Here is a 15147-nt window from a genome sequence, read left to right on the forward strand (position 1 = left end):
TTATACTGTATTCTCATGTCTGTTTTAAATTTCTAATTTTATGATGTAGCATTTTTTACATTATAATGAGGTTGAAAGACTTAAACAATCATAAAAGTTTTATTGAAAATTTTTATAAATTCATGCTTTAAATATATGCTTTATGCTGCAAATATATGCTTTAATGAAGAGATAATATTTTTTATAATTGTAATGGTTTGATAAGAAGGCAAATAAAGACTCTTATGTATTTCAGACAGAACTCGATCTAACTACTGGTTTCTGCTTGATTGAATAATAAAAAATATGTTCCCTTATTCAACTGAAAATTTTTTTTGAAACATGATAGAGCGACTTCATAAGATAAATTTGGTAAAATTCATTTAAAAAATCATCTAAAAAGGTTATTCTAAGTTAAACTAATATTTTAATTCGATTAAAAAAGACGCTAGTACTTTAAAACATTTAAAGAATTTAAGTAATGTTAAGTGATTACAGACATAATTTTAAGTGTAGATTGGCGGCACTTAAAAACCGCCAAATCTGTAGCTGCGGTGGCGTTAATACGTAAGTACCATTTCGTGCACCCAAAAACGTTTCTGCACTGCTAGCTTTTTTCTTCTAAAATAAAGTAAGAAGTTTGAGACGACGATTATCATCCGGCATATTTAAAGTTTGCAGAAAAAAATCACAGCAGAACACAAGCAACTGCTCACTTGTTGGGTCTTTGTGCCAACTAAATTAAATGAACGCCAATTTACGATACTACCAATAATTTTATCAAAAAAATAACATATTTTATTTCTTAAACATTTTAGAACACAACAACATTTATTATATATCTAACTCCGTTGCCAAAACGAATTCAAAACTAAAACTTATAATTTTTCAAAACACGTTCAAATAAATTATTTAAATTTTATGTCTCTACACACTCAAGCTCAAAACATTGAATGAACAAGAATTTCTACTTCTCGGACTAACGATATCGGACAAGTGAAAAAACAATTGCTTAAACGATCCGGCAACGACATTGTCGTTCACACATTTGTCGTCCGATTTTGTCGGTATCGTGTCGTGTAATGAAAAAGCGCCCTTATAGTTAAACCACTGTGTCTTTTCTAGCATTATTGTAATTTTAATCTTAATTTAAATGCTTAACTCTTTCATTTATAGGTTAACTCGTAAGACATACTTAAAATAATGCGATTTGGCGATGTAGTCTCAAAATGGGGTGCGATTTCGATACCATTCTATAATTTATTTTTTAAATTAATTTTCAAGCACGTTTTATTAATTAAATTAAATAAAAATCTAGATTTAAGTTTAAAGAAATCTGAATATTCTGAATATATAAAATTTTTCAAACCTCACAATTCAACTTGTTTTTCATTATCAACAAATTAATTAATAAAATTTATTTAATTCATTAAAATTGCCCGTTATCTTTCGTGTTTGTTTTTGGGTTGACAGCTTATAACTTATCTATATATTACGTATATGTTGTTAAATGTGTATTACTGTACTTAATCATCATGTAGGTAATAATTATTATGTATATATTATATCAGGGCTAAAGAGAATAGAAGGGCTAGTTCACTCCGCTCTTAGAGCTGAAGCTACGATTTCCCTCCACATGACGTCACTGTGTCCACGGATCTCGGAAGATCGCACGCAAAGATATTATGATAACTTTGCTTATTTCTCTTTGTAAAAATAAGTTAGACTTTTACTGGTTATTAGCTTTCAAACTTCACGTAATTAACACATTATTTCCATTCATAAACATAGTTTAAAAAAACTTTCTTTGCCATTATATTAAAAAAATACCATTTTAAACTTATAAAAATATTTTACTAGTTAGCGAAATTGACACTATAAATACTTTATTTTGAAAAGTTCAGTTTTAACTTTAATTATTAAGAAAAATGAAAGCATATATCGACACTTTTTTATCTACATATTCTTTTATGACAATAAGTTGAGTTAAATTTAGAATCCCCGATTTTAAAATATGCCGCTAATAGCAATTTGTTCATACTTAATCATTAGGAAACATCAACCTTAAACGCTAATTACTGAACCAAAATAATAATTTAGGTTCATAATGACATTAGAAATTTTACAATTGCTTATAGATATTTAAAATTAACGTGATATAATTTGTAGATATTTAAATTCAAGAGAATATAATTTTTAAAAGAATCATAAATATTTAGAATGACTACATTAAAAAAATAAGTTATGGAATTAGGAGAATTTCAACTGTACACTATATATTTTATTTTCTGAATTTTTGCAAGTTACAATCGCGCAAACTGTCATTTCGTTAATAGTTTTAAAATTTTGTAAATTCACGGCAAAAACTGAGAAAAGTCATTATAGAAAATAACAAATGTCACAAAAAGAAATGCTCCAATATTAGTTAGAGCTAGTAAGGCCGAACGCTCTGTTCTTGAAGTTAAAGTGCGAGCTTTGCGCCAAAGTAACGTCACTAGAGAAAATCGGAGGATTGGTGCGGCGAGAGTTTCTTCAAAGGAGTGAACCAGCCCTTCTATTCTCTTTAGCCCTGATACTATATAGCATTACATATTAATACTCTAAATCATTTAGCAATTATCGTGATGCAATTCTTAATGCTTATATTTCCATTTTAAAGGTAGTAATTGTAATGCCCATATTTTTATAGAAAGCAAAGATCTGCGATAAAAGAGTGATCGATCTCAAACCTAGAGCGAGAGATCTAGATTCCTCTGGATCTGAATATTTAGAACTAGTGTATGATGAGGTATTTGTTTAACTCTATTCTTTCCTCAAACAAATTATGAATGATTTATAACTTAAAAATGAAATGAAATTTAAGAAATATTTTCCAAAATAATTACACGTTTCATGCAGTGTCGGATTAAGCGTTAGCGGAGCCCTTGGCCATTCAAATTTTTGGGGCCCTTAGATTAAATTTTTTTCTCGTATATTTCTTATTTATTCAAATATAAAAGTATTTATATATCTTTTCATATTAGAAAGCATATTTAAAATTAAAATAAATAATAATAAATTGAATTTTACTTTATTTTGTTAAATTAGAACTAAAAAATAATCATGGCATATATATTTAGAATAGATTTTTTTAAATAATTGTTTTTCTTAATTTTTTAAAATTTATTTTCTAAAAATCCATTGTAAGGGGGCCCCTAATCATTGGGGGCCCCATGCCATGGCCTAGTCTGGCCTAATGGGTAATCCGGCACTGGTTTCATGTATATCAATTTGACTATTAAATGTCGTCGTAGACTAACTGGGAAACTCCGGCCTGCATTTTTCAGTGACTAAATATTAAAACCTTCCAATCTGCTTTATATTCATCACCCTATATAAGAATCCCTATAAAGGCTGGAGAGGATTCGGTTTATTGATCTTTACGCTACTCAAGAAAGACTTATCCAATTAGAGTGGATTTTCTTAAACTTATTACAATAATCCTTAAATAAGGCGATTTAAAATAAAGTTTCAATAGACAACATGACTACAAACTGAGCGACTAATTGAGCCAAGGATGATATTTTCTTATTCATCTTAGAGAGCCGTGGTGGTTCAGAGGATAGAGCGTTCCCCTTTCAATTAGGTAAGAATCACAGCGATGGCTGGCCGATACGAATTTTGCACACAGCTCGAACCGACCACTGAGCTAACATAAAATATCCTCAGTGGTAGGGTTAGAGTCCTCTTGCAGGCATGTTAACCGTATGAGGTTTCACTCACCATATAACGCAAAATATATTATTGCATATAATAAAAAAAAGGATGATTATCAAATTAGTAATAGACAACCAATGTAACAAATTAATAAAAGATCTAACAGTTTTTTATTTACAAAATTTTTACAAATATTGACGCTTTCTAATTTCACATATTTAAATGACTGTCCGCCACGCTATGTTTCTGGGACCCTAGCACTGCTAGTAGAGACACGATCCTCTTAAAATCTTTTTTGATGTTTCTCAGGTGTTTCTCAGGCCCTAACACTGCTAGTTGAGACACAATCCTCTTCTAATCTTCTTTGACGTTTCTCTGATACTTCTTGGTCTCTAGAATTGCTTGTCGAAATTCGGTCATGTTCCATCCTTCTTCGACATTCCACAGACGTTTCTTGGGCCCTTCTTCTTCTTTGAGAATCTCTTAATATCTTTTTCCTTGACAAAATACAATGTTTTTTGGGAGGCGGTTCTGCCATGTCAGTAATCGGGTTTTTAAGAAGTCAACGAATACTTTAGAACAACAATTACTATGAAAGCAAATCATGAAACTTCAATATTAAAATCTAAGTGCTTACCTGCAAACTGAAACTTTCTGAAAATAACTAATTACATTTAATAAAAACTGTTAAAATAAAGAATAGAAAAACCAAAGAGATCCAAGGTAAGTGTGATCGTTCCTTCAAAAACAATTAAATTCCTATTTTATATATTATATAGCTACAACGCTTAAGAAAAAAAAACTAAAATGCTAAATACATGAAAAGAACACGAAAACGAATTAATTTTTTATGGTATCAATTTCTATTTCTATATAATTTTTTATGGTATCAATTTCTATTTCTATATCGCTACAAAAATTATCGTCTTCGCTTAAGAAAAAAAAATAGAGCGTGGAAAGAAGAAGAAAAACTTATTATAACAATTATGAACAGCGACAAATATATCAAAGCGAAGCGTTCTATTTACGTATCGAATATGTTGCCACATTTTTAATACAAAAGTTAAACTTTTCTCCACTTTAATAAATGTAAACTAATGCGAACTTTACAATTAAATTATTAATTCCTTCGTATATTATTGGTTTAAGTTGTCGAAAATTAATATTTCAATTGTAAGGTTCGCATTAGCATACATTTATAAGAGTGGGGAAAAGTATATGCATTTTTTAATAGTTTTTTGAATATGGCTCTTTGAAGACGAAAAAGCAGACGAAAAGCATAGACTTACAAAATGACTGATAACTAAAAAACTAATCCAAATTTTTGAAAAAGAAAAAAAAAATATTTCTTCATTATGTCAAAACACAATTATGTGCCGAGTTTCGTGCCTGGGCGAGGCTTCTGGGGCGATATATTGTGATTACAGACACACACAGCCGCGTTTATTATTATGTATAGATTAAAGACTCAATCAAATTGTTTTTCATTATTAAATTGTTTTACAACTCACATTGTTTTTCATTATTGACTAATTAATTAATAAAATTTATTTAATTCATCAAAATTTCCTCTTATATTTCATGTTTGTTTTTGTGTTGACAGCTTATGACTTCTCTATACACTACGTATATGTTGTTAAATGTGTATTATTGTACTTGGTCATTATATAGGTAATGATCCCTGTGGTAAAATTTTTTCGAGCCATCTGCAATAAAACTCTCTAGCACTAATATCTTTCTGCAAGATACTTTTAATAGCAAACATATATGTTACTAATTTGAAATAACAAAAGCGCTGTGTTTACAAAAGAACTTTTTTTATTTTTAATAACGGCAGGCATTGAACTTTTGCTCTTCTCCTTAGAAGATGCCGGAAGTGTTGCTCATTTATCGTTACCCAGTGGGCACCTGTGAACCAAAGTCACGGAAGCGCGCAACATTACCCTCTACACTGCCACAAATACCCGTTCATACGGTGGGCCAAATTCACACATCGGAAGACAACTCCGAGAGAGAGAAACATCCATGCCCAGAGCGGGGTTCGAACCCGCAACCATTGACTTCGCAGTCAGGCATGCTAACCACTCGGCCACCTGGCCGGCTTTACAAAAGAACTATGTAAGAATTTTTTATTCTAATATGAGTGATATTCTCGCATTTAGTTGGGGAGGAAGCTCAAATTATTTCCTTCTTCGCATTTTGTAAATACTTATCACAAAAAAATAAAATTAGAAATCATGAAATTCGTAGTAGTAATTGCTGAAAAAAAGATCGACGCCGAAATCACGTGAATCAGACTCCTCAAATGCGTGTTTCGTTTCGAGATTATCGAATTTAAAAACTATGGAGAAATCAAAAGCCATAACTGCCGAAAATTCGGTAGAATTATTGCCTTAAAAAGTAAATACTCAAATGCACGATTCGAATTTTCCATATTGTTCGAAATATATCGGGATCTTTAAAATCCACGGGAAAATCAATATCAAGAACTGCCGAAAATACAATCGAAACATTACATCGATTCGCGATACTATCGACGCAAATTAAGAGTGTCAAAACGTGATTACTTAAATGCATGATTCAAATATTGCGTGTGAATTTTTGTAGAAAAGAAAAGAATTTTTTTTTAAACTTTTTAAATGAAAAATCTTTCTGTAAGAACTCTGTGCCGTTCTGCGACAATGTCGCTGTGATTCTGCTACGGGGGTAATGATTATTATATATATACTATATAGCATTTCATGTATTACTCTTAATCATTCAGCGATTATCGCGATGCAATTCTTAATGCTTATATTTCCATTTCAAAGGTAGTAATTGTAATGCTCATATTTTTATAGCAAGCAAAGATCTGTGGTAAAAGAGTGATCGATCCCAAGCCTAGAGCGAGAGATCTAGATTCCTCTGGATCTGAATGTTTAGAACCAGTGTATGATGAGGTATTTGTTCCTATTTTTATGATTATGAATGATTAATAACTTAGAAATGAAATGAAATATTTTCCAAAATAATTACTATTTGCAACTATTTTCGACCTGAGGCGACTATGGCAGCTTTTTTTTTGCCTGAAAAGGCTAAAAATCAACTATTTTCAGGAAAAAGATACTATTGGGAGACTTTTCTGTGATCCTAGCGTTGTTTTTTTAGCCTAAATTTTTTTGACAACCTGAACCTTGACTTCTGAACACAATGAATATTTTTTTCTTAAAAAAAAAGAAAAAGAAAAAAAATTGAATTGCAAATTTGAGTCATCACTTTTCTCAATTTTCTCTCACTTTACACCACTATTGAATCTGAATCTATTTTGCTTCTCAATCGCATTTTGAACAGTTATTGCTACGAAATTCTGCATGATTTAAAAAACCCCAATTTTTAATACGATATTATGATGCTTGAATTTTGAATTTGAATAATCATTTTAATATACACAGAAGAGCTATTACATTATGACCACCCTCCATCTATAACAGTGGGCTCGCCCAGGAACAATGTTTTCATGGGGCACATAAAGACCCATAATCCTCATAGAATAATCCCTGACGTCTGTAAGCTACTTGAACATAGTTGCAGACCAGGTTCATCCATTCATGGCAACAGTTTTTCCTGCGGGGGATGGTGTTTACCAACAGGATAATGCACCATGTCATAAGGGTCGAATCGTCATGGATTGGTTCGAGGAACATTCCAGTGACTTTCAAGTCATGTCTTGGCCCCCAAATTCACCTGACCTTAATCCAATAGAGCATTTGTGGTCCTACTTGGAAAACCAAATTCGTTCTGCCACGCTATCCCCTCGCAATGTGAGGAAATTGCGGGACCAGTTGGTGAGCGCTTGGTGCCAGATACCTCAGACTACCTATCAGCACCTTGTGGAATCAATGCCACGGCGGGTACTAGCAGTTTTGAAGACTAAAGGTGGTCCTACGTGTTTTATAGCAGGGTGGTCATAATGTAATGGCTCTTCGGTGTATATATATTTGCTAAATCAATTATTGGTTAAACTGAAAATTTTTTAGAAAAAGTATGTTTTTTTTTAATGAAAAAATATTTTTTTGAATGATTTCTAGCAATTAAAGGTATTTAATTTTCTGCAAATATACTTATTTTTTTTAATGAAAATGTAGTGCTAGAACACTAATGTTTAAAAAAAATTTATCATATTGGCCACCAACTTGACTAAACGGATCATGGTATATGACAATTAAGTCATTTTATAATATTTTAGTCATATTTTTGTTCTTATTTAGACAACTATTTGGATAGTTTTCGGCAACTGTTTTCATACATTAGGCTACTAAAAGCAACTATATTGATCATTTTATTCTGTGGCAACCCTGATGTCAGATTGACTGCTAAATGTTGTCGTAGACTAACTGGGAAACTCCGTCCTGCATTTTGCAGTGACTGAATATTAAAACCTTCTAATCTGTTTTATATTCATCACCCTATATAGGAATCCCTATAAAGGCTAGAGAGGAATCTGTTTATTCAACTTTACGCTACTTAAGAAAGACTTATCCAATCAGAGTGAATTTTCTTAAGCTTATTACAATAATCCTTAAATAAGGCGATTTAAAATAAACTTTCAATAGACAACATGAATACAAACTGCCCGACTAACTGAGCCAAGGATGATATTTTCTTATTAAGCTAAGAGAGCCGTGGTGGCTCACGGGATAGAGCGTTCGACTTCCGATTAGGTGAAGCGGTTTCAAATCCCAGCGATTTCTAGTCGCTACGAATTCTGCACCGGCTCACACCGGCCACAGTGCTAATATAAAATATCCTCAGTGGTAGGGTTAGAGTTCTCTGGCAGTCAGGCGAACCATGGGAGGTTTCATTCTCTATGTAACGCAAAATGTAATAATGCATATAATTAAAAAAAAAAAGATGATTATCAAATTGGTAGCAAATGTAACAAATTAATAAAAGATCTAACAAATTAATAAAACAGTGTAACAAATTAATAAAAGATCTAGCAGTTTTTTATTTACAAAATTCTTACAAATATTGACGTTTCCTAATTTCACAGGAATAAATGATTAAAGACTTACAATTCATAAGGAGGTAGACAAAGTTACGCAAAGCTGGCTCTTTTAGTTCAACCACTGTGACTTTTCAAAAATGTGCTACTCTCATGTTAATTCAAATGATTAACTCTTTCATTTATTGGCTAACTCGTAATATAAAGTAATGCAATATGGCTATGTAATTTCAAAATGAGGTGCCATTTCAATACCATTCTATAATTTATTTTTTAAATTAGTTTTTAAGCACTTTTTATTCATCAAATGAAATAAAAAATCTAGATTTAAGTTTTAAAAAAATCTGAAAATTCTGAAAATATAAACATTTTTTAAACCTCACAATTCAGACTGTTTTCCATTATTGACAAATTAATTAATAAAATTTATTTAATTTATCAAAATTGCCTGTTATATTTCATGTTTGTTTTTGGGTCGACAGTTTATAACTTCTCTATACACTACGTATACTCGTACGTAGTTAAATGTGTATAATTGTACTTAGTCATTATATTAGTAATGATTATTATATATATACTATATAGCACTTCATATAATTCTTTTAATCAGTCAGCTATTATTGCGATGCTATTCTTAATGCTTATATTTCCATTTAAAAGGTAGTAATTGTAATGCCCATATTCTTATAGCAAGCAAAGATCTGTGATAAGAGAGTGATCGAGCCCAAACCTAGAGCGAGAGATCTAGATTCCTCTGGATCTGAGTGTTTAGAACTAGTGTATGATGAGGTATTTGTTTGACTTTATTCTTTCCTCAAACAAATTATGAATGATTTATAACTTAGAAAACGAAGCGAAATTTAAGAAATATTTTTCCAAAATAATTACACATTTCATGTATGTCAGATTGACTGCTAAATGTCGCCGTATACTAACTGGGAAATTTGGGCCGGCATTTTTCAGTGACTGAATATTAAAGCTTTCACTATTTTCTAATCTGCTTTATATTCATCACCCTATATAGGAATCCCTATACAGGCTGGAGAGGAATCAGTTTAGTGATCTTTACGCTACTTAAGAAAGAATTATCCAATCAGGGTGGATTTTCTTAAGTTTATTACTATAATCCTTAAATAAGGAGATTTAAAATAAGCATTCAATACACTACGCGACTAATTGAGACAGGGATCACATTTTCTTATTAATCTTAGAGAGCCGTGATGGTTAAGGGGATAGAGCGTTCTCCTTTGAATTAGGTAAACCCGGCTCGAATCCCAGCGATGGCTGGTCTATACGAATTTTGCACACGGCTCGCACCGACCACAGTGCTAACATAAAATAGTCTCAGTGGTAGGGTTGTCCTCTTGCAGTCAGGCTAACTGTGGGAGGTTTCAGTCTCCATGTAACGCAAATGCGGGTTAGTTCCTTCAAAAGTCTTCAACGAAGGCAAATATCCCCCAATAGTTGATCCAAGAAATCCCTTATCTTCTGGATTGGGTTAAAAATTTACAAGGCTATGGAGTTGAACAATAGTAGTCGTAAGTCCAAAAGATTAGGTCGACTGTTTAACGACGGTTAGAAAATAAAATATTAGTCTAAGAGTAAGCGGGTTTACTGCGTTAAGCCTAAAAAATTTCAAGACTAATTAGAAAATAAGGGAGACTTTTCCAATTAGTCTGGAGTATTGCATACATGATTGCTGGCAAAAAAAAAAAAATAGCCACATTTATTTTGGCAATGTAAAGAGTCAACTACCAAACTATTTATTTTAATTCTGAGTATTTTTGTTTGAAGTATAGATATTTTTTGACCAAGCCTTTTGTTAAATATGCAATTAAAATAAATTGTTGAATTTATCTAAAATAAAACATAAATACTTTTTACGGTAATAAGAAATCTTGATATTTTTAANTTTTTTTTTTTTTTGGGGGGGGGGGGGTGCTCTCCTTTTTCTATATTTTACTTCAATGGATTGTAGATTTTTGTTAATTTCCTTGTAAAAATTTGCAACAATCCATTTTGTTCCTTAGTATTTTTATTAGTGTTTAGTAGAATGCGTTGACATTTAATTTATTTCTTTAGAAATCGCATGAACCTATAGGATTGAGTACAACTGGCACAAAATTGGGAAAGAATAAGTTATCAGCCACTTCGAATGCGGAACCTAAGTTGCTCCCTTTCAAGACAAAGCGAAAGAGGGAAGTCCAGAATGTTACTCAAGAGGTTTTAGACTCATTTATGATTCAGTGAAATTTTATTCATAAAATTTATTGTATGACATAAAATTTATTATATGACCCAACAAGACTATTAAGTGCTAGATTTTACAAATAAAATTTTTAATAAACTTGATTTGAGCACTATCCTTAATAAAAAATAAAAACCTTCTCCCTATTCAGCTGAATTGCAAATCTAATATCAGATATATAAAAATTTTTAATTCTTTAATTATAGGGATTTAGTTACAGATAATATGAGCTATCTTTATAAATGTGTTGAATATGTAAGCTTTATTTTTTTGTAAACTTATTGTTACCGAAAATTTAGATATTATTAATAGTGATAAATTTAAAAACTTAAGTCTTTAGATTTTAAATTTAGACCATCTTTTCCTATTTCTAAAAATAAGGTTATTTCCATTTTTATTGAAAATCTTATTTCAAAATTATCATGTAAACATTTTCCAATAGAAGAATTTTATGAATGAAATGATTTTAAAATTAATTTGAAAAGGAATAAATTATTTTTTCATGAGATTTAAGTTTTAACTTTGAACTGAAACAAGAAATTAAAAATATTCAAAACAATTTCCATATTATCAGTAATTTTAAGCTAGTAATAATTTTAGTATTATTTGGAAACTTATTATGCAAACAACTTTTTCTGATGAACTAAACAGCAGTATTGCATACAAAAAACGCAAACACCAGTATTGATATTATCATTAATAAAACTAATGCTATCTATAAAAAACTTAAAATTAAACCAAATAATATTAACAATTTTCCTTTCTCTTTCTTTTTTTTCTTCTTTTTTTTNTTTTTTTTTTTTTTTTTTTTTTTTTTTTTTTTTTTTTTTTTTTTTTTTTTTTTTTTTTTTGCTAACCCAAAATTCCATAAAACCCCCAACTAAATTCAGGTTTATTGCTAGTGGCGTACATGAAAAAAATTGGCATTTACTTTGAAAATATTTTAACAAGAGTAAAAAATAAAATTATCAAACACACTAAAAATATTAATCACGTAACTGGAATATCAATAACAGTACAAAAGTTTTAAAAAGCAGTAAAATCTTGAAATACAATAGGTTCTCTAAGTTGTTTTGATTTCGAAAACTTATATACCCCCTCCTAACTAATAAAATTCTCGATGGCCTTCTTAAAATTCATGGCCTATTTAATTTTAATGGCATTATTGATAAAGAAAGCTGGTAATTTCTCATTCATATTAACCTAAACAACAATTATAGTTTATTTAATGACAAACAAAACTTTTTCAACAAAATTATAGTATTCCTGTAGACAATGATTTTAGTACTAATGTTTGCAATGTCTTTTGTCTTCTTTAAAAAAATATAGATCAGTTAAATCATTTGGTAATCTTAATCTTCCTACAAATTCCTTTTTTCTCAGATTTATTGATGATCTTTTGGTTTTTAATTTTGATGCTTTTAAAATTTTAGTTTTTAAAATTTTGATGTTTTTAAAATTTAAATTTTTTATTAAGCAAATTTATCCAAGTGAATTAATTATTAACAAAACTAATATTTGAAATTCTTCAGCAAGTTTTCTAGATTTAACTCTTAAAATTAACGACGATAAATAAATTTCCTTTAAAATTTTTTGACAGGAGAAATGATTTTAACTTTCCACTTAAAAAAAGTATCGATTTTGATTACAACTTAGCCAATAAGGTTTTTTCCAATATCCAATCAGATTTTTAGGTTTTGCAGAAATAATTCCAATTTTCCAATTATAAAGAGACTGATAATTTTAAAAGTAAACTAATTAATAATCCTTTTCCTAATTCATTTCTCCAATTTCAATAATAATAAAAATAAATATGACTTTGAACACTATTTTTTTTCTGATCATAGTATTAGCTAATTTTTTAAGGTGGAAACTAATTATGATATACCACTCCTAAAGCCACTGGATGAAACAGTTTGGATGCATGACCTTTTATGTTAGAACAATTTAATAAGTAAACTTCTAAATTGTAGCCTTTGTAAGATAATTTTAACTGTCCAGTGTTACATTGTTACATATTTTTTTATTATTTTGTTAGTAAGTATGGATAAGGGGTTCTTAACCTATAAACGGACACCCCCGATGAATTCTGGTAATACTCTTGTGAAAGAATGTATGAATTAAAAATAACGTCTATAAACTGCTTCCTATCCATTTATGAAGGCTCTGCCTTATGAACAATCACCCTCACAATCAAAAGAAGGGAAACAAATAAAATCGTTTATTCCTAGTTTGCGTTTGTCCTACAAATATTACTAATATGAATGTTTTTTTTAATGATTTTACAATTTTAATTCTATAATTTATTGAATTTTCTATAACTTCTTATCCTATTTTCCATTCTTAAAGAACTATTTTGAAGTGTTTATTCCATAGATGGCAGCACTGAATTTTTGTTTATTTTTTTTTATCAATTATTTATACGATAAAACCTATAGCAAATGCATTATTTTTTCTCTCCTTTCTTAGCAATTTTTATTAACTGTTAGATTAGTCAACCTAATTTTAACGATTTTTTTAAAAAATTTTACTCTATTTTGGTAAGTTTGTTTTCTGCTTTTCTTTTTTCTATTACAGCTCATTTACAGTGACTAAATTTTTTTCCCGAGGCATAAAAACGTATTATAGAGTAATTTTTATCTGAACATAATTATTCTTCCTTTGAAATGCTTCTCGTAAAGGAATGCATCCTGAAGATATATATATATACATATATTCAGAAATATCGCATTTATCGTAGAGGATGTGTCCTGATGAACACCTGTACGTTTTCCCATTAAAAGTTTTTCGATTTTATTTCATTTTATTATTATTCTTTGTGTTTATACATATATATATAATACTTTCTNTGTATTTGTATATATATAAACACAAAGAATAGTAATAAAATATATAGAAGTTCAAAATGTAGAGAAAACAAGGAAAAAAATTACAGAACAATGAAAAAAGGGGAAAGAAGAAAAATAATAATAAAAATAACAAAAAACCGGGAAAAAAGGAACAAAAAATTTAAAAAAAATCCGGAAAATAAAAGATATAATCTTTTCATAAGCTCACACGATTATATCCACAAAACAGAGTGTTTTCTAATATTGCATCAATATAGCCAAAGCAAAATATATCAATACAAAAGTGTGAGAAGCACTCAAAAAATTTTACAAAAAAATTACACCAAATAAAATAGAACACAATAAGTAAAAACAGAAATTAAAATATAAAGAAAAAACAGAATAAAACATGAAATGAAATCTATAAAGCGAGTAGCGAATTAAAATGAACTTCGAGTTTTTTTTTATTTTTATTTATTTATTATGCTATATATATATATGTATATATAGAGAGAGTCATAGATAGATTGTTTTTCAGGATATGGTACGTAGGAAATTCGGACTACCACCTCGTAAAAAGATGGACAATTTCCATGAATCTCCTTCGTTGAAACCTCAGTTATCGAAGAATCTTGGAAAACATCATGACTTCTCGAATGCAAAGGTTAGTGCTGTTTGAATTTAAATAACCTTAAGTTAAAGTTATTTAAAACGAGTGCTTTTATAAAATGTTGTTATATTCAATACTCAGGTTAGGCTAGAGAATTCTCCTTGGAAATTAACCACTGACTCACCTGCTCCTGCTCAGAGAAAATTTTTTACGAAACGTTCTGAGGAAAGGAACACTCATAAGTCATCTGACACTCGTAAACCTTGGTTTTGAAAATGAGACATTTCGAATATATCTTCCTCTATTAAATATTCTAATTCATGGTTCCACTTTTTAACAAGTATATTGTAAAAGTATATTTGTAATGAATTTTTGACATTCTAAAATAAAATTGAATAAAATAATGCGATTGTTCTATGCTACATTCTCGAACAGAGCATAAAACTATAGTTTTCATTTGAAAAAAGAAACAATTGGAACGTTTATTGTGAAATACTGTGTTGTGCAACAAAAAATATAATTATATATATTAACAAAGATGTTTAGAAATAGAGTTTCATAGTTTCGAAAAATTATAATTATGATGCATATTTTTATTTGTACATTTTAATATTTTCCCCGATTTGTGAATTGTATTCAGCAGAAATATATGTGCATAAAAATTATGCCTGAATTTTTTTTTCATATTTCATTTAACATTTTTGGCTTATTTTTTATATTATCAATAAAAAAATATTTTTGTATTTTAAATCTAGACTTTTCCAAAAAGCTATCTTAAATTACTGGTTTCATTTCATCATTC

The 15147-nt window shown here is 29.5% G+C and overlaps 1 protein-coding gene across 1 annotated transcript in view; it reads left to right on the plus strand.

Annotated features, from left to right (window-relative positions):
• The window catches only part of LOC107456497 (uncharacterized), a 28535-nt gene extending 13786 nt beyond the window's left edge, over positions 1-14749 (plus strand). Inside the window, exons 9-14 of the mRNA XM_043047759.2 lie at positions 2669-2767; positions 6516-6614; positions 9350-9448; positions 10742-10882; positions 14274-14399; positions 14487-14749. Coding sequence (XP_042903693.2) covers positions 2669-2767; positions 6516-6614; positions 9350-9448; positions 10742-10882; positions 14274-14399; positions 14487-14618 — 696 coding nt within the window. The 3' untranslated portion in view covers positions 14619-14749. The remainder of the gene's footprint in view (positions 1-2668; positions 2768-6515; positions 6615-9349; positions 9449-10741; positions 10883-14273; positions 14400-14486) is intronic.
• The last annotated feature ends 398 nt before the right edge of the window (positions 14750-15147 follow it).

The sequence above is a fragment of the Parasteatoda tepidariorum genome, chromosome 5, assembly GCF_043381705.1.
Source record: "Parasteatoda tepidariorum isolate YZ-2023 chromosome 5, CAS_Ptep_4.0, whole genome shotgun sequence".
NCBI lineage: Eukaryota > Metazoa > Arthropoda > Arachnida > Araneae > Theridiidae > Parasteatoda > Parasteatoda tepidariorum.